Source organism: Catharus ustulatus, chromosome 5 (genome assembly GCF_009819885.2).
Source record: "Catharus ustulatus isolate bCatUst1 chromosome 5, bCatUst1.pri.v2, whole genome shotgun sequence".
Taxonomy (NCBI): Eukaryota; Metazoa; Chordata; class Aves; order Passeriformes; family Turdidae; genus Catharus; species Catharus ustulatus.
In genome coordinates, this window is record NC_046225.1 from 64,181,808 (window position 1) to 64,200,273 (window position 18,466).

At 40.0% G+C, this 18,466-nt stretch overlaps 1 protein-coding gene across 2 annotated transcripts in view; it reads left to right on the plus strand.

The window, feature by feature from the left end:
• Positions 1 to 18,466, plus strand: part of TBC1D14 (TBC1 domain family member 14) — a 70,522-nt gene that overhangs the window by 869 nt on the left and 51,187 nt on the right. The window contains exons 1-2 of one of the 2 annotated variants that reach the window (XM_033060269.1): positions 475 to 556; positions 4,604 to 5,339. In XM_033060269.1, the coding sequence (XP_032916160.1) occupies positions 490 to 556; positions 4,604 to 5,339 (803 nt within the window). In that variant the 5' untranslated portion in view covers positions 475 to 489. Of the gene's footprint in view, positions 1 to 474; positions 557 to 4,603; positions 5,340 to 18,466 lie in introns of those variants that run through there. The other variant, XM_033060270.1, reaches the window with a different exon arrangement.

The following is an 18,466-nucleotide window of genomic DNA, read 5'->3' on the forward strand; positions in this document are numbered from 1 at the left end:
AAAGCTCACACTTCTAAAAGGTCATCAGTTGAGAGTTAGATAACAGTCATTTAATTAAAAAGAATAATAATTTTAAAATCCCCATTAGTTTATTTTCTTTTTGCCGGTAAAGTTTTGGCAGTACTTACATAGATACTCTTAATTTCTGTATCCCTTGTTTATTTTAAAAGTAGACTTTTTGTAGCTTTAGGAGTTCTTCACTGCTGTTAGAACGTGCACATAAGCAAACGGAACCAAGAAATCTTTCATAAACAAAACTGAGTTTGATGTTCTTGTGCACCAAGGTCACCCAAAGCTGTCCTTGTTAAGAGCAATATATTTCTTGGTACATGCAGCAAAAATATTGTTAAATGCATGGATCATATAAGCTGGTAATTTAATAAAAATCCTTTAAGAAGAAAAAAGAAAAAAGCTGCAACTGTGTAAGTGAAGAAATTCCTTGTTCTTAAAAACTTAAGAAAAAATGCTGACCGAACTGTTGAAGAGATAATGTGTGATGTTAACTCTTTGAGAACTGGACTCTATATGCAATCATTCCTCTTCTCATTCCTGCTAGGTAAGAAAATATGAAGCCTGTTTTGCAAATTGTGCCTTACTCTTGTTGCTTGCCTAAACTGCATCATAACTCCCACCAAACTTGGAATAATGGCCCTTGAGTTGGCATCTTTTTGGTTTTATTTTACTCTAATGGTTTGGCATTGCTGTTATATTTTAACTTTTATATCAAGCAGGTTAAAAAGACATTTTATTGTAGATCTTAGAAATTATAATCAAATATGACATATTCCCTCTCTATAGTTGAGTGATATGCAAAGCCAAAATCTATTTTAAAGCCTCTGGTTATTGTCAGAACATGCCTTCTTGCATGCTGTGATCAGAATTTGGGGAATGTGAGGCTGTATGGACAGCCCTGCTGAGGCAGATCAAAACTCCACCTATCAGAAAAAAATTTACCCAGGAAAGGGTCTGAAAGCAGAACTAATGTATGATGATGTTTTCATGAAGTTCTGATACTTGTGGTTTAGAGCCTTTTTTTTTTGTTTAGGAATCATCAGTGATTTTTTTTATTCCCAAGCTTAGGTGTAGATTTCTGACATCCACAGAGTTGTGTGCAGGGTAGCTGCCCTTTGTGTGAGTAGTTGTATCCTGATGTTAATTTTGAAACTGGCTACAAAACTGTCTTTATAAGGTGCTCCTTAGCACTTAAGTTGGAAGTGTTAATGAGTAAATAACATCTACCTGCTCTCTCATCCCACTTGTGACCTTGGCTGTATTTTCCTAACTCCCTTTTCCTTGTTACTTCTTGTGGTATGTTCCCTCTTATAAGATCATATTCTCTGTAAGACATAGGATGTTAAGACCTCACAAATACTGATTTTTATTTAGATTGTAGCATATTGAAATAAACAATGGGGATTATGAATCTTGTGCAGACAAAATTTCACACTATTTCTCAATAGTTTATTGTAGTCAGATGATAATGTTTCAACATCATTATGTTAACAAATGCTTTATGGAAAGAAGCTAGCATTAGACTACACGACAGAATATTTGACATCAGTTGTCAGATTTTGCACTTATCAGCAAGGCAGCTAAAGCAGAGTATAAATATCACTCCATCCTTAAAAACAATCCTGCAACAACTTAACTGAAAATGAATCAAGGAGTTCTCATGTGCGTTCTTGACAGCTGATTGCATCTCAAGTTTTCACTTGAAGTCCTTGATGGGTACACTTCAAAGCCTCCCACAGTTTCGCTGAACTGTGTAAAACCTTTGTAGCTTGTTGTTGCATAATTTGCTCCAGCAAGCTGTAGTGTTGTATACTTCTGCATTTCCTGGTTGCCCGTTTAAAGGATCTCTTCCTGTTAAATTTCTTGCTTGAAAAAAATACCAAGTTAAAACAGCTTCAGTACCTGGCATAGAATTTTATTTTCATTTTTTAAAAATTTCTTTTGTTTACATTATTTGGCCTCTTAAGCTGCTGTGGTTACTGCCTCTGCCAAGGTCACTTGAATGATTACCATTTGTAAGCTTGGTTGAGAAGAGCAATGCAATTAAACTAGGGACTGGCTGCTGCTTGGGAAAATAATTGAGCAGAAGTAAAGGCAGTCATGGGAGGAATTCATTATGGGAACATGCTTGTACTGTTTACACAAACATCATCAAAGCTGTTCCTGACAGATTACATTTCTGTGTTTTGTGTTCTGGACTTCACTTTCTAGATGCATTTATAAGTTTGAATTGTTATCAGTCAAACCCCTTGGTTACACTGTTCTGAAGTGTGTGTGTGTGTTATGTATGCTTTAGAGTAACATTGGGGCTGGGTGGGCTGTGGATTTGAAGAGCAATGTAATGTATATTAAGGAATGAAGGTGAACACAGGGAGAAGCAAACCCAGACTTACATTAGAAAAACAAGTGAATTCAAGTAAGAAGGTGTGAGAACAGGAGATCACAGTATATATGACAGTAATTAAATCTAACGTTCCATGATATGTCTTATTTGTACACTTGAACTGTCACTGTTGACTTCTTCAGTACAGTTTGTTGCCTGCATTCAAGGATTGCTCTTTAGGGTTGTTTGGTTTTTTGCTGGCCCTTGTAATTTTAATTTAGTGAATAGAGAATTCATAAGGTATACAATTGGTGTACCAGCTATTTCAAGACATCAGTTTAATTGCAGGGGATGTAAACTTTTCAAACCATGGTAATATGAAAAAAAAAAAGTTGCTATAGCAACTCTTTTCTGAAAGTGTTCACACATCTTCACAAGTTTTTTAGTCAAAACAATACACTTGAAACCTTGCTTAGGCAGAGGATTAAGCAATTGGTGCATTGATTGATTTGGATGGGTAGCATATATAGTTGGCTGTTAAAAAGTTCTAGAGGAGTCTAAAAGATTAAATAGCCAGGGTTGTTTTTCCTTGACTTTTGTCTATGCTTGGGAATGGATTTGAACTAGAGTTTCATATCTGCTAGTGAATACCATTTGAGTAGTGAGTTAAAGATTTAGTGTAGCATACAAAGTCCAATTGCCTTCTTGAACTTTCCACGACGGAAAACTTGTGGGGAAAAAAAAATTCTGTTTGGACCAGTGAGATATGTTTGAAATGTGTTTTCTCTCACTCGCCTGTTGGTGTCACAATGCCAAACTGTACTGATGTCCTCTGATCTAAGAATGGACTGTGTGTCAAACCCTGGTGTTGGGCAGGGCTCAAGTGACGTTAGCCAGGGGGTTAGAGCTGCTGTGAGATCTCAATTTCAAATGTCAGTGAAAACTGCTAACTTTGGGTTTTCTTTTGGGGTATGTATGTATTTGGTTTTTTAAAATAGACTGTGAGGAGGACCCTCTAGTACAACTGGCACCTTTAATTAAGTGCTGTACTTGAGAGAGAATTGGAGACCAGAAGCAGTACACCAGGCTTCAGAAACTGAAGAAAAATCTGTCTAGAAAGCAGTCTGTTTGCAAGATGGAAAGAGTGTTCTTCACTCATTCACACTTATCCCAGAGTGTTTCGGAGAGAAGAAATTGAAGCAATATGCGCGTATTTGTTCTGCCAACTGCTGCAGAGTAATTGCATTACAAACTTCAGAAGAGCTGTAGACAAATTACCTACTCATATGAAAAGAGAAAATTTGTGTAATGTCAGATTAATGACCATATAGTGTTTAAAGGGTCAGCAGCAGTTCTGGAAGCCAGGGCAGTGCTCCTGTTGGTGTTCCAGGTATATGAAAGTTGCCGTTGAGTTCGGTGCATCCAACCTGTAGCTCCTATTTGGCAACCCTTGCTTTGCAGATCATTGCAGATCAGACTGGAAGTGGGACACTGACTGGATTAACTGACCTGCTGGCAGCCCCTGGGGAGACAGCATGGATGGATATTGAAAGATGAAGGATCACAGTCCCCAAGTGCTGTAAATGCAATTTATTTGCAAATATGATTTTTACTGCATGTGCACTGATTAAGTGCATTGTGTGCATTATCAAAACATTGACTATATGGGTAGCTTTTTAGCTGTTCATATTTTGCATCTCTTGCTTAATGCAACAATGATACATTATGCATTCTTTTCTGTGACAAATTTATTATTAGTTTATGGTTTCCAGAAGAATGCTGAGAAATTCTGTTTAGATGAACACTTCCAAATCTGGTCTAAGTTATGGAAACAGGTTTTGTAGCCCACTGACATCAGTAAGTATGAATTTATGACTATATAAAAATAATTTCCATATATTTTTATCGATATCAGCAGGGAACGTTAAAATACTGCAGGTTTTATAGTATGTGATTTCACTTTTATGAGATATGTAAGAAGCAAACATGGGCACACAAACTGCTTATGAAAAGCTTTTCTTGCTTGACATTTTCTAGAAACCTAATATAAGTTGTCATTGTCTTGGCTATTTGTGCTGGGGGAAGGGATAGTAATAATGTACAAGAGAAGACAAATAATTTTTAATTAAAAACCTAAATTAGGACAGGACCGAGTGCATTAAACAAATGAAGAAACAACATGAAAAAAGCCAACCCTGCTAAACAAACAGTCAAGAACAAACCACAACCCTCCTGCAAACTTGTAATGTTTTCTTTTTTATTAACCAGTTACCAGCTGGGCCAAGACAACTGATGCAAATTTATCCAACTCTTTAAATGGTTTGACCTTCGTGGGAATTCTGGATGCAAGAGTGAGCAGCAGTTTCCAGGGCCTTCAAAACTTGAACTCTGGGACCCCAAGAGATATCTCATTGCCTGCGTATGGACCTGGCCTGCTGTCCAGTGCTTTAGAAGATTGTCATAGCCTTAAATCAGTGGATTCTGGTATTCCTACTCTAGAAATAGGAAATCCAGAACCTGTTCACTGCAGTGTGTTGAATGTGAAGAGAAAGCAATCAGAAACTGAACTTGTGCCTGACAGGGCTTTTCAGAGCGCGTGCACACTGCCGCCGTATGTGCCTCCGCATCCGCTGACTGCTGAGCACGACCATGCCGTGCGAAAATCCTCCACCTTCCCAAGAACTGGGTATGACACTGTCAAACTTTATAGTCCAACCTCAAAAACTCTAAATCGAAGTGATGATATCTCTGTGTGTAGTGTGTCTAGTCTTAGCACAGAACTGTCAACAACTTTATCAGTCAGCAATGAAGACATTTTGGACTTTGTGGTCACAAGCAGTTCAAGTGCAATTGTGAATCTCGAGACTGACGAGGCACACTTTTCGGATGTTACCCTGAATTCCTCTAGAGATAGCAGTGACCAGAACCAGCAGCACTTTTGTCACGAGACAGATGTGGACAGTAAACGGAAAATACTGGGACCTTTTACAAACTTCTTTGCCAGGTAATGTTTCCATAAAATATATTTTAATGGATTATGTAAGATTTTAGGAGAGAGGTCTTGTTTGATGTTGTACTTTGAAAGATAAAATAGCTTGGTGTTTTCATTTAGATCAGTATTAACATATTTCTTCTGTTATTAGTAAATAGGAAAATACTGCTGGGGTTGAAGGCTCTCCATCCTACTCTATGTTTATGGTGTGTAGAGGGTTCTTAAATCTTGGAAGATTCCTTCTCTATTACAGTAAAAGGATTTTGAACAAGGTATTTTTTTCTTTTGAACAGTGGCTTCTCTGGTGATATCATTTGTGATTTTGGCCAAGGTCTTTAATCTTGTGTCACATAAATAGATAAATATAAGTAGGATCCATACCTGTATTAAAGAACTTTGAGGATTCGTAAGTAGTTTAGTAGTGGTGGAATATTTTATTGATCATTCTAAGGGTAAGAAGCTTAAAATACAAATACTTTATAAACACTTGGTGTGGCTACTCTGGTCTTTTCAAATCTGAGTTACTGTTTTTTTTTAATATCTTTCTCCTTAATTTTTGTATGGAATGAAAACATCTGACATTGTCACCCACTTGTTGAAATGATGGCATTGGCTACCCAAAGCAGTTTCTAAATGTGGCCTTTGTATGAACAATAAGGTTCTAAATGCAGATACCCCAGGGAGGTGGGGAATGAGGGAGTGGACTGATCTACTTTTGAGCAGTTGAGTTGTTGCTGGTGGGTTTTTCTTTTTTTATTTTTTTGTGAGTCATGTAAGGCCTTCATAATGTCTCTTTTAAGTTATATCATCTGAAGTTTGATATATTTTAGATAAATTGTTCTAGGAAGAAATTTTAGACATCAAGCAGAGTTGACTGTAAAGCTGTTTTGCACATGGCTTCAGCTAGTATCTTTTTCCTCATGTAATTATGCAATTTCTTTTTTTTGCATGAGACAAGTAAACTAATGAAATACACCAAGAATTGGCAAAAATCATTCTTTGGAAGGCTGCCTTATTTGCAAAGCTTAAGAAAATCAATTTGTTTAGATTTACTAAGCTGGCGGAAGCCTTTGTTGATTTTTATTCTTAGGTTGAAGTACTGTGCAGCAGAACTCCGGTTATCAGTCATGTTTGAGATGATGATGTTTTTGTGGACTCTTGTCAGTTTGTTGCCATGGAACCAGACTTAATGCTGAGGCAGGAGGTTCTCAGCACTTCAAAGCATAAACTTTTGTTACCTATTCTGGTGGCACAACTGTGAACTCAAATGCTATCCTTCAACCTGGAAAGGGAGCACAGTGGAACAGGCACATTTAGACCCCACTCAAGAGTAGGATGTTTAACCACTTATCAACTTTTTCCATCCAACAAAGCAAAGCCATCTGTCCAAATTTTGTTCTGGCATAGTCTGTGGTGATTTTTCCAGTGTTGCAGAAACTGTTGGGCTCACTAGACTGAGCTTTTTAACCTGAATCTTTGCAGGTACATTGAATGCCAGGAAATAAAGGCTGTCATTACTGCCTTTTAAATGGGGAACAGATAATCTCGGTCACTGGGTGATGTCATTGTAAGAATATGAGGATTAAGTTCAACCTAGGTGATCGGCTTTGAAGTTTCAGGTACTCAGTCTGTAACCTGACCTTGAATATCCTTCTCCTTGGCATCCACTTCCTGCTCTGTTTTGGAAACAAGAGTTGCCCAGTTTTTGTCTGTACTTGCACACCACACCCCCATATTTAATGCATCTGTCTCGTGTCATGAGACCTGGTGGTGAGTTTCACAGGTATTGAACAAGCAGGGAGCCTCAGAGGTTGTTCTGTGCCACAGGGAGTACTGTTTATATTTATGCTCTCAGCATTGTTAAGGTTCAAAACATGTCGTTGCTAGTTTTTGTTGGTATTTGTAATCTGCCATCCATGGATTTGAAAACTCCCTTTTCCCTGGGATTCCTGTGAGCTTCTTGGATCCCCAGAACTTAAACCAGTACTGAAGTAAATGAACCTGGGCCTTGCAGTGTTTTGTTTGAAAGTAGCTGCTTTCTGGAGGCCTTCCTACCCAGCTTACCCTGTGCTCTGTACTAGGGTTTGTGTGCAGTGTGAGATGAAGAGGAAGCATTTTGAGTAGTCTTGTTAAAGACCAGCTTGCTGAGAGGGAGCTTCCTAAAGCAGTTTGTTACAAGTGCTGCAGTGGTGGGTATAAACCAAGTCCCAGAAAGGAGTGTGTTCCTAGCACTGCATTCTGTGCTGAAAGTTGTGATTCAGTCTTGCAGGTTGAGTGTATAAGCTTCACTTTAGAGAACCAAGGGTGAGCCATGGCAGGAAAAGTCAAATTGCCTTGGCTTTGATCAGTGGCTGGAACACATGTATGCAACATGGAATAATGAGACCTGAGTGCTTTGTACACAGCCTTCCAGCAGCCTGATGGTCACAGGGTAAGGCTGCAATGTGGAGTCTCGGCCTTAATCTGCAGGTTTAGCTCTTTGAGGGCTTCTCTGGGTAATAAGATACAGGTTTGAAGCACTGAGAGCAAAGATGACTCAGCTTAATTTTTTGCACAGGTTTTTGGTATTTGTTGAAAGGGACAAACCTGATTCTTGAAATGGTGCCTGTGCTTGAATTGAACCCCATCTGGCCTCTGAGGATGTGTTAGTTTCTTGGATCTTATCAGAGTAAAGTTGGCCTTGACATGTCAGTTAAGATTTGTGGCTACCTGTAGAGATAATACTGACAATAATTAGATGCCTCCAGTGCTTGGTCACATGTGCTTAAGCTTCTTACGTATCAGTTGGGGGTAAGTCTTTTGCGGTATCAAGAAAATGCTTAGAGAGGTATTTGCTTTAGAATATAAAGTTATTTTTTGGCACTTTTTTGTACATTTATTTTTTTCTTTTGAGACTATATGTATGTGTGCGCTGTGCATGAGGTTGTATGTTCTGTGTCAGTTCTGGTTTGAGACTCCATTTACAAAATAATGAGCTGTAGAAGAGATCAAAGAAAAAGTGAGCCCTGTTGGCTCATTTCCTTCAGTCCTGGCACCTTCAAGATCACTTGGGAATGGAGAGCCCTGCTTCCTTGAGCACTGTGGTGAAGAAAGTTTCCTGGACTGCTTCTCTGGCTCAGTTTGTGTCCTCAGCAATTTGAGTATCCATAAGGTCTGGTTGTTTCCTCAGGCTGCTGGATGCATCTTTGGGTGTGGGCAGGAGGATCCAAAGTGAGAAAGAGGCCGCTTTCTTGCTGACGCACAGCTTTTCTCTTGAAAGCGCTTACGGCACCACAGGTACAGTGCTCTCATTAGGCCTCGGGTTGGCACATGAAAATGAATTACTGCTTCTGAAAGTAGCTGTAATGCTGACTGTTGACAAAAACACCTGACATGGTGGTTGTTTTCAAGTGTCACTTGTATCAGCTTTTAAACCTCAGAGGTTTTTCATGTAAGCATGAGTTGAAATTAATTTCCTTCATTTGAATATATGCAGGAACTTGGTTTGAAAACTAGTGTGAGCAAATAAGTGGGTGGGAGACTAAAGAATCAGTGGCTTGTCTGCTTATTTGCCTTATTGACCCAGAGTAGTGTGGGTTAATGAGTTTTACCTTTGGACTTTACTTCTGTGCAGTACTGCTGAAATTTTTAAAATGTGTGGATCTTAAAACAATTTTGCGTAATTAGAACTGTGGTGATCTTACTACAGAAGTTTCCCTTTGCACTTATCATTTTCAATTATCATTTTGGAGACTGAGAATGAAGATTTTTGTGCTTACGTGGAGAGTGAGCATAAAGGGACTAGGACTATGTACAGTTAAATAACAAACCATGCTGTTTGTTTCACTTTAATGGATTACAAGCTGTGTAAGTCTTTACTTAGTCCACTGCCATGGATATTGTGTGTTTTCCCAAGAATATGGATCTTCTTTCTTTTCAGGCTCCTCCTAGAAGTTTTTGATTCACATTTATAATTTCACGATTATAAACCGCACCATTTTGACTAAAATATTGGTCCAAACCCAAAGTGTGGCTTATAATCAGGTGCAGCTTATATATGGACAAAGAACAAAAAGTTGCTGTTTTAGTTTGGAGGACAGGTGTCTGCTGAGAAAGGCAGGAGCTTCTCTTTGGAATGGAGAATGTAAACCCCCCTCCCTCCAAATTATTATAATTTTGAAATCAAGGGGCTTTCAGGCAAAGATATGGGAATTAGGAATAACAGTTCTTTACTAGGGAAATTAAAATAGAAATACAGTACTACAAAGAAACAAATTTCAAACCCTGACAAAGTCAGAATACAACCTGACACCCCGTCAGGCAGGGTGTTGGCAGCAGTCCCATTAAATGGTGGCTGCATCCTCCTGCAGTGACAGATGTGATTCAGTTGAAGCAGTGCTCCTGTAGAAGGTGCAGTTTCCCTCTGGAGGTCCAGTGTGATTCAGTTGAAGCAGTGCTCCTGTAGAAGGTGCAGTTTCCCTCTGGAGGTCCAGTGGAAAGAGTCTGGTTTTCCTCTGGAGTCCAGTGGAAAAAGGACTCCCTTGGTGTCCTAAAATCTCAGTTTTTATCTTGGTAGGAAAGGTTTGGCTCTTCCCCCTGGCTGGAGCATCTCCCGATTGGATGAAGTAGTTTTATCAGTCCCACAGTGGGACTCAATGGGCCATTGGCAGAAAATGACTCACTGGAGGAAGGATGGGTTGTGAAAAGATAAAGAACAATGCCCTGCTTGGTTTCAATGGATGGCCCGTTAGCAGAATATCTGCCGTTGAGATAAGGATCACTGCCCCCACCCTGACCAGATGGTGATAGAATAGATACCTTTTATCACACTCTGTATTGTAACCCAAGACAGTTACCGACACCCAGACGTGTGGCTTATAATCAGGTACGGCTTATAATCATGAAGTTACTGAAAGCATATAAGGAGCATAGGGGCTACACATGAACTAAAGAGCTTTAAGATCATTACATTTTACTATTTGCAAAGAATCTCTGCATTTGTGGAAGAAAGCTTCTGGAGCAAGATTGGCATCCTATGCCATACATAGAAGCACGTATTTGTGGCTGACTGTCTGAGGCCTAGGGATAAACTCAGAGCTGAACAGCCTGTGAAAACCAGGACGGACCCACCGAGGCTTGTCTAAAACCAGGGTACAGCATGTACTAGCTTCACTTAGCCAGAGCTGCACCATGCAGACTGAAGCCCAGAAAACCAGGACTGCGAAGCTGGGGCCAGGACCGGAGCCGAGGAACAGCCAGAGTTGGAGCCATCTGGGACATCGCGGACCCCCCCGACTACAGCAGGACAGGAGATCCGCGGGAATCATTGGTTGTCTCCTCTCCCACAGAGAGAATCCGGTGCTTCATTATGATCATTTTGCCTGTGGATTTCAGAGCTTTTCAGTGTAGAGAAGTTGATGGAAGCATTGTGATTATCAAGAGCTGGGAGCTCCACATTGGAAAGACCTTCCTGGGAAAAGCTTTTTGCCTTACATGGCATATTCTTACAGCATTCCACTTCATTCACAGGCTTCAACTTACAAAAGAATTAATTTCATGAGGGACTTCCTGGTCATCCAAAATATTCTGATCCCCCTGATTTGCGTGCCTCAATAGCTTTTTTGTTGTCTGGTCTCAGCAATATCAGAACTGAACCTCTGTTTCTGCTTTACATGCTTATCAGGAAAATTACTTATGTGGGAGGTGGTCTTTTTGGCCACTGCTGAGGAATCTACTTTGTTTAACCTGTCAGCACCATCATCAACCTGTTCTTTAGCTTCTGGTGCATTCAGAGCTGCATCATTCTGAGTAACTAAAGCTACTTGCATTTGCTGAGTTGTAGTATACTTTGTTACTTTCTTTCCAGCCTCTGCAAGCAATGAATCCTTATTTTTCAATTCTTCATTTTTACAAACCGAGAACAGTGTAAGATTTTCCTTTGGTATTACACATGCTTTCCGACCGGCCTTTGCCAGTGTACACTTCAATCTGCCTGGTGAAAAATGGCTACTCTTTTGGTCTGCCTTCTGACTGACTTTATGAGGGCTTGATAGCATAGGGTAAAAATGTTTCTAAGATCATGGGAATTGTATACAACAGATTCAGGGAGTAGAAAGAAAAGTTGGGTCTGGTAGGCCTGGGAAAGGGAACTAGGCCCTGGGTACAAATGTTGAGCTTTGTCTTTATTGAATCGTGTGAAACTGCACCTGCGTAATCATCATATGATAAATAATATGATTGTTAAATGTAATAATTGTTTGGTAAATTGAATATATTATTGTTTGATCGTTATAAGGATCATGAGAAGCAATGTAATCATAACAAGAATCATGAGAAAGGGTATTTTGGGGACCTGATGAAAATCACAAGAATCCATGCTTGGATAAGATCAATGTATGCAATAGAACAATATGGGTTTAGTAATTATTATATAGTTACATAACGAAAAGGGTATAAAAACATGTCTGTCTTGAATTCATGTTGGAGTCAGATTTGGGTTTGTACCCCGACTCTCAGAGCTTGTCAATAAAAGCACCTGCATATAATCATCCTGTGATTATGTGTTTCTATGCTAATAGGTTTTTCAGTTTTTCCACCTTGTCTGTAATTACTTTGGTGCTTTTTCTCTGTGTAATATTCTTCTGGTCTTGTTTTCTCTTGCTGCTGTCACATTGGTTTATCTCTGTTTGAGATTTTTTTGAAATATATTCTCCAGACTGGCCATTTTCCTCTCTACAGGATTTTGCAGTGTTTGCTTTGGAAGGGTTTTGAGATATTTTCCTCTTTATTGTTGGTTTGTTATCTTTCTCATTTGTATTCAGAAAGCTCTCCTGTAAAGAAGGCAATATATCAGAAATGTTACCTTGGAATGGTAAATTTTCAGCACAATAAAATTCTGGTGGGATCTTGTTTTTTTTTAAAAAAAAGCTGTTGTGAATCACCTTTGCCTCGTTACAGGCTTTAGCTGAGACATGTCTAGGTCCCTGCTGCTGACCTGGAAGGTGTTCACCCTGGCCTGTCACACCAGGGGCAGAGTGTGATCACTTCACATGCTGGCCAACTCACCAAACACCGACCAAATGACAGCACTGACCAGATGATCTCTCTGCAAGCAGGGAATGGACATTCATCCGTTCATGTTTGAACTGTTAATATGTGTTCTGGTGAATGGTGGCAGTTTTCACTATTGTATTCGAATTATCACTTAGTGGTGAATTTCTCACTGTTGTATTTCACTTGGTGATGGGTTTTCATGCAGAGGAAGACACCAGGTCCCTGGGCACCTCAGATGTCCTCAGGTCTCGGGATGTGTTTGTTCTCCTTTGCAAGGGCCCTGCAGGGGATTACAAACACTTCTCTTTCTTTCTTTTTTAATTTAAAAAGAGAGACCTGTGGCTGACTGTCTGAGGCCTAGGAGAATCCAGCCAGGATTTTTCCAGGCTGGACAAGCTTTGGTCTCAGGGTTCTCAAGGACAGGAACCCAAAACAAAGATTGTAACATCTGCAGTGTTTGTGACTTTAGTCACGGAGTGTGTTTTTAAAAGGATGTTTTTCCTCTGTCCAGTAAAATGTCTGTAAATTATTTTCCATGATGTATACTATTTAAATCCATGATTTCCTTGAATAACTGCTCTTTCTTGCTCCTGTAAGAAATTCACCATGTTACTGTGTCTTTCCACTGCTTGGAACCACATACAGTAACACATATGTGTGGGCTTATTTGTACTGATAAGAAAAATATCTTGAATTTCAAAATAGTCGCTACTGCTATCAGTGTGAAGTCTGGAATCATGTGAATTTAATATATTTATATCACATATGTACACCCATGTTTTGAGATTACTGGTCACGCATAATTTATAGTTTTGAATTTAGGAATTAGGTCCATCAATGGCAAAAGTCAGTCATCTGTGTTAATGGGTAGGACCCTTTCATAATGCTACTTGTTGCTTTTAATGAGAGGACAGCTTATGTACTTCTCAATTTTGGTGTTAAAAGGAAGATAGAATGACAAGGAGCATTGTAGTGTTGATTTCCCACTTTTATGTCTCCAAAAATGGGAAGAAAAATTATTAAAATAATTGTGATTGACTAATCTGATATATTAGTTATGATGTTGTCTCCTCTTCCATGCAACTTTCTGTTCAATGAAGCCTCTTCAAGGGCTGTTCAAGAGGAGACAGGCTGAGAATGGGACTGAAGCATGTAGGAGGAGGAATGGAAAGAGCTGCATGCACTGTGGGGGCAGATACAAGTTCACTGCTTCTACCCACAAAGGAACAAAACCAAACTGAGCTGCAGGTGGAGTTGTCCAGAAGCTGATGGGAAGGACTCCAGAAACCCAGCCTCTGATGGAGGGAACCTGCATGGCCACCCTGCACAGGCTGCTTCCCTGCCCTGCTGTGGGCTGAGCTCCCAAGTGCTGTAGTTGCCTGGCCCTACAGGATTCACTGCCCTGTTGGAGGGAAGAGAATGATTAAGTGGCAGTTCTGTCCTTCTCTGCTACTTTATCTGGGTGTATTTTTAGCAAATTGTTGTCACTAACAGATGGCTAAAGGCCCGGGAAGAGAGGAGGCCGAACGAGCTTATGCTCCAGTGGTGTGAGAAGCAGCATAGGCACTGAGGATCTGTTTTACACAGGATGCTGGCAGCAGTATTTCAGCAGCCCCTGAGGCATTCAGGTGTGCTCATCTGAAAGCTGCTTTAGTCTTCACAGTGTGGTTTTGGATAGTTCTTATTTGAAAGCTACCCTGTCTACTGGAACTGACAGACTAAAAGTCCTCTCCCCACCTGTATTTACTACCCCAGCTGTGTGTGAAACAGAAAAATTCAGCAGAATTTACTGAAATAAACATTCTCTCTCAAAGCAAATCTTCCAGAGGTGGAAAGCTGGAATTCTACAAAGGGAATAGCCTTTTCTTTTGATAAAGGTTGCAAGTTGTATGATACAGTTTTCAGAATTCCTGTCTTATTCAGAGAATGAAGTTTTGAACTTTGTCATGTGGCCTGTTCTCCACTAGGTGTTGAACTGAAACTGTCTAAATTAATTGCAATCCTTATTTTCCATTTTTGTGGGAACCTCTTTACAATTACAGTTCTCTTAGTTCTGCCTTCAACTTTTCACTAAATTTTGAGACGTGGCTCTTTAGAATAAAGGGAAGTTGCTTTAGTAGATAAAAGCTTAGTTTTGCTGTTGAGTGATGGAAAACAGTTTTACATAAACAAGACTTTAAACAAAGAGGCTTGTTGAACTTATTTGTTTGTTATGGGATCTAAATGAAAATCTACTCAGTGATACTTCGGAGTTTTTTTAGTAACTGCACAAAACTATGCAGTAAGTGAGGACTTAATGTGGTCTAGTTATTAATTAAAAGCTGGTGAAAGGTGTGTGTTTCTTTTCTAGTGGCTGGTGGGAAGCATTGCAGAAGTCTGATACTGGCTAGTGAATGAAATCTGTAGCATAGATAGGTGTTGAATGGTGCTTGCATTATGGAGCTGTAATGCTCCCACCCTCCCTTGCCTTGTGGGGTCACAAGTCCTGCCAGCAAACCTGCTCCAGTGTGGGCTGCTCATTCCAAGGGGCCACAGGTGCTGCCAGGAGCCTGCTCCAGTTCTCACAGGGTCAATCTTCTTTAGGCACACCCACCTGCTCCATTGTGGGCTCCTCTATGGGCTGCAGGGGCATCTCTGCTCCATCCTGGACCTCCATGGGCTGCAGGGGCATCTCTGCTCCATCCTGGGCCTCCATGGGCTGCAGGGGCATCTCTGCTCCATCCTGGACCTCCATGGGCTGCAGGGGCATCTCTGCTCCATCCTGGACCTCCATGGGCTGCAGGGGCATCTCTGCTCTGTCCTGGACCTCCACAGGCTGCAGGGGTACAGCTGCCTCTCCATGTGCTGCACTGGGGGCTGCAGGGGAATCTGCTCTGGCACTTGGAGCACCTCCTGCTCCTCCTTCTGCACTGACCTTGCTGTCTGCAGGGCTGTTCCTCGCACACAGTCTCACTCCTCTCTTTTGACTGCTGCTGTGCAACAAATTTTTTCCCCTCTTAACTGTTACGCCAGGGAAGCTACCACTGTCTCCACTGGACTCAGCCTTGGCCAGTGGCAGGTTTGTCCTGGAGACAGCTGGCATTGGCTCTGTTGGATATTGGGGAAGCCTCTGACTGCTCTTCACAGCAGCCAGTCCTGTAGCCCCACTCTACCAAAATCTTGCTGTGCAAACCCAATTCAGCACTGCACACACTTGCTTTTGAATAGGAGTGAAAACTATGAAAGTTTCTCACAATGTGCATGACACTAGGAATTAATTCAGATTAATGAAATTGAGCTCTGTTTTCATTCTGATTTGCTGTCTGCATGAAAGTTTTGTGAATTGGTGGGTTAGATGGTCTTTGTATCTTCATTTAATTTGCAAGAGCTTTCCTGATGTTTTCCTTTGTTAAAAGGAGCTGTTAGAAGTAGATGACGTGGGGAATGGAGACTATCAGCATAATTACTGCTGTTTGGTGCTCTATGTCTCTCTGCATCTGATGAAAGTACTGTTTAACGTTCAGCTGACATTTTCTTTCCTGAAAAATGCAGTGAGCAAGGTGAAATTAGATGGAATAAATATAATTTTTGCTCCTTGATGGTTTATACAGTATCTCTTCCTATGCTACATAATCTCTGGAAGAGTTGGAGTCAATATTGACTTTGGTTTTAAACACATTTAAGATGGCTCAAACAAGAAATTTTCTAGTGAAGTTTTCATCTTTACATAGAATTTTGTTAGCGGAAATGGTATATGGAAACTATAAATTTTCTGAATCCATTCCTTATTTGTGTTAAACCTCTCTTTCTAGTCATTAAGGGCCTCCAAATTTCTCCAGCCATATCATAAGAATAATAAAGAAAAAATCCTACAGTAAATATTAGGGTCATTTACACCTTGGAACTGGCAGAATAAACAAAAGAACTTGGCAGCAGTTGGAGGTAGGACAAGGCATGTACTTGGTTCTTGGACTCCCCTTTGTGAGCTGGGAGTATGGAATCTCAGAGCAGTTCAGGCCAGGAGGGATTTGTGGAGCCCCCGCTGAGTGCAGGGCTGGCTTCAGCACTAGAGTATGTTCCTTGGGACTCTGTTCAGTTGTTGTGAGTACATCCAAGCTTGGCGCTAACCTCCCTAGGCTGCACAGCTCAGGATTTGTATTCTGGTTTTTTATTTCCCCTTTTATCCATTTGAAACATGCCTTGCAGCAGCTTGCTGCTTTACCTCTTGTGTTTTTTTCCTCATTGCATGTCTGAGGATGGACATTCAGGCCAAATGAAAGAGTTTATTTAGTGTCTTTTTTTGCTTAGGATGACATTTCATTAATTCTATTTTTTTTAACTTGTGTAGTAATAGTACTTAAAAATCAGTGAAGAAATCTACTTTCAGATTTTAGGAATGGAATTTTCAATTGCTCTGATAATATGAGGATAACTGGGAATTTGGCCAGCTAGAAAAGAATCATTAATTAGAGCTGGTTGATGCTAAGAGAGTAGTTTGAAGTTGGACCCAAGTGTTGATTTTGTAGGACAGTCCTTACTTGCTGAAACTCCAGTTTCTGAGAATTCTTCAGAATTTGCATGGTAGACCAGCACTGTGCATTATCCCTGTGGAAAATAAATCTTTCCTTGCTGCAACCAGTCCTAAAGCTACCCTCACAGAGTTACTGCCTGATTTATCTTTGCATGTCTTGGATACTTCAGTGCAGTCAGGACTGCTTTGTTCCCCTATAAAATGAGGGGAATCTGTGAGAAAAAAGGTAAATGCAGTAAATACTGTAATTTTGATAAATAGTTTATTAAACCCAGCTCTTTTGCCCAGAAATCTAGCGAAATTTCCCAGGTACCCTATTACAAGCTGTCAGGTATCCTATACTGCTAACTTATATTGCATTACTGTTTCTCTCAACTGTGAAGTCTTTCCAGACCTGCCGGTGTCTGTTACACTGTAAAGTGTTATTGTTTTTTGATTCTACTGAACATACTGGAATGTTAGTGGTTGGAAAACTTTGTTTATAAAATGTGGTAGAAATTTATAAAACACAGTTCTGTGATTAGTTACCTCTTTAATAGGTAAGTCAACTTGTAGGCTGTTTGGCTCTATTTCTGTTGATTTGTTTATCCATAAACCAAGCATTGTTCTTCCTTTAGTCTGACTTTTGGCAATCTCCCAGAGACAAAATTCTGCAAACCCTGCTTCTGTATGTAATTTGGGAATCTTACTGAGAGCATAACTTCTGACTTGTTTATGGAGGTTCTTCACCATAGACAAAATACTTGAAATTTTTTGATGATGTTCTCTCTGTTGGTTGTTTTGATGTATAGCTTGACTGGTGATCTGGGTTTGAGAGGAAGAAATGTAAGAACTGCATCTAGTGAATTATTTCTAGAAAGCAGTGTTACTGGGGCATGGATACCAACTGTTGGGTCTTTCCTTTGGAGAATGTAGGTTTAGGGCATTTCAGGAGACTTTGGTAGGTCTCCTGACAACTATGCCTTCTCAAGTCCAGTCATCATGTGTCAGTCTTGTTCCTTCACTAATCAGGTAACAAAAATTCCTTTGATAGAATATGTTACTGGTTTTTCAGGATTTGTTTTCTCAGTCTCTGGAAATTGTTTAAGTGGGCAAATTAGGAACATCGAGAGGTGAGAATCTTTCTTCTGTTTATTGGTAAGTTGCAAAAGTTATGATTAGTACAGAATAGAAAAGGTCATTGGAGAATGAGAAGAAAATGATGTTATTGTTGGGAATGTTTCCTAGATAGTGTTAATTGAATTAATACCACATCAGATAAGGTGTCTGGACATTTTTGCTGACATTGCAGCAAATACTTAATGAAATTCATCTTAATATAATTTTTGCATAATAAGTGCTGTGCATTATTTAAAATATCTTGTTTAAATGCAGTTTTCTGGATGCGTTGTGGAACAATGTGGAGACATCTCTTATGTGCTGGGTTTACCTGGTTCTTATGATTAACATCTGCTTACTTATCCAAAGTCTATACATGGGCTTGGCCTTGGATAGGCTGAGGAACTCAAGACCTTGGTGCTCTCTCCTTGTGTAGTTTAGTTATCAGGGGAGTTTCAGGGTCTTCCTTCAGAAGCAGCTGAAATGAACTTTGACTTGC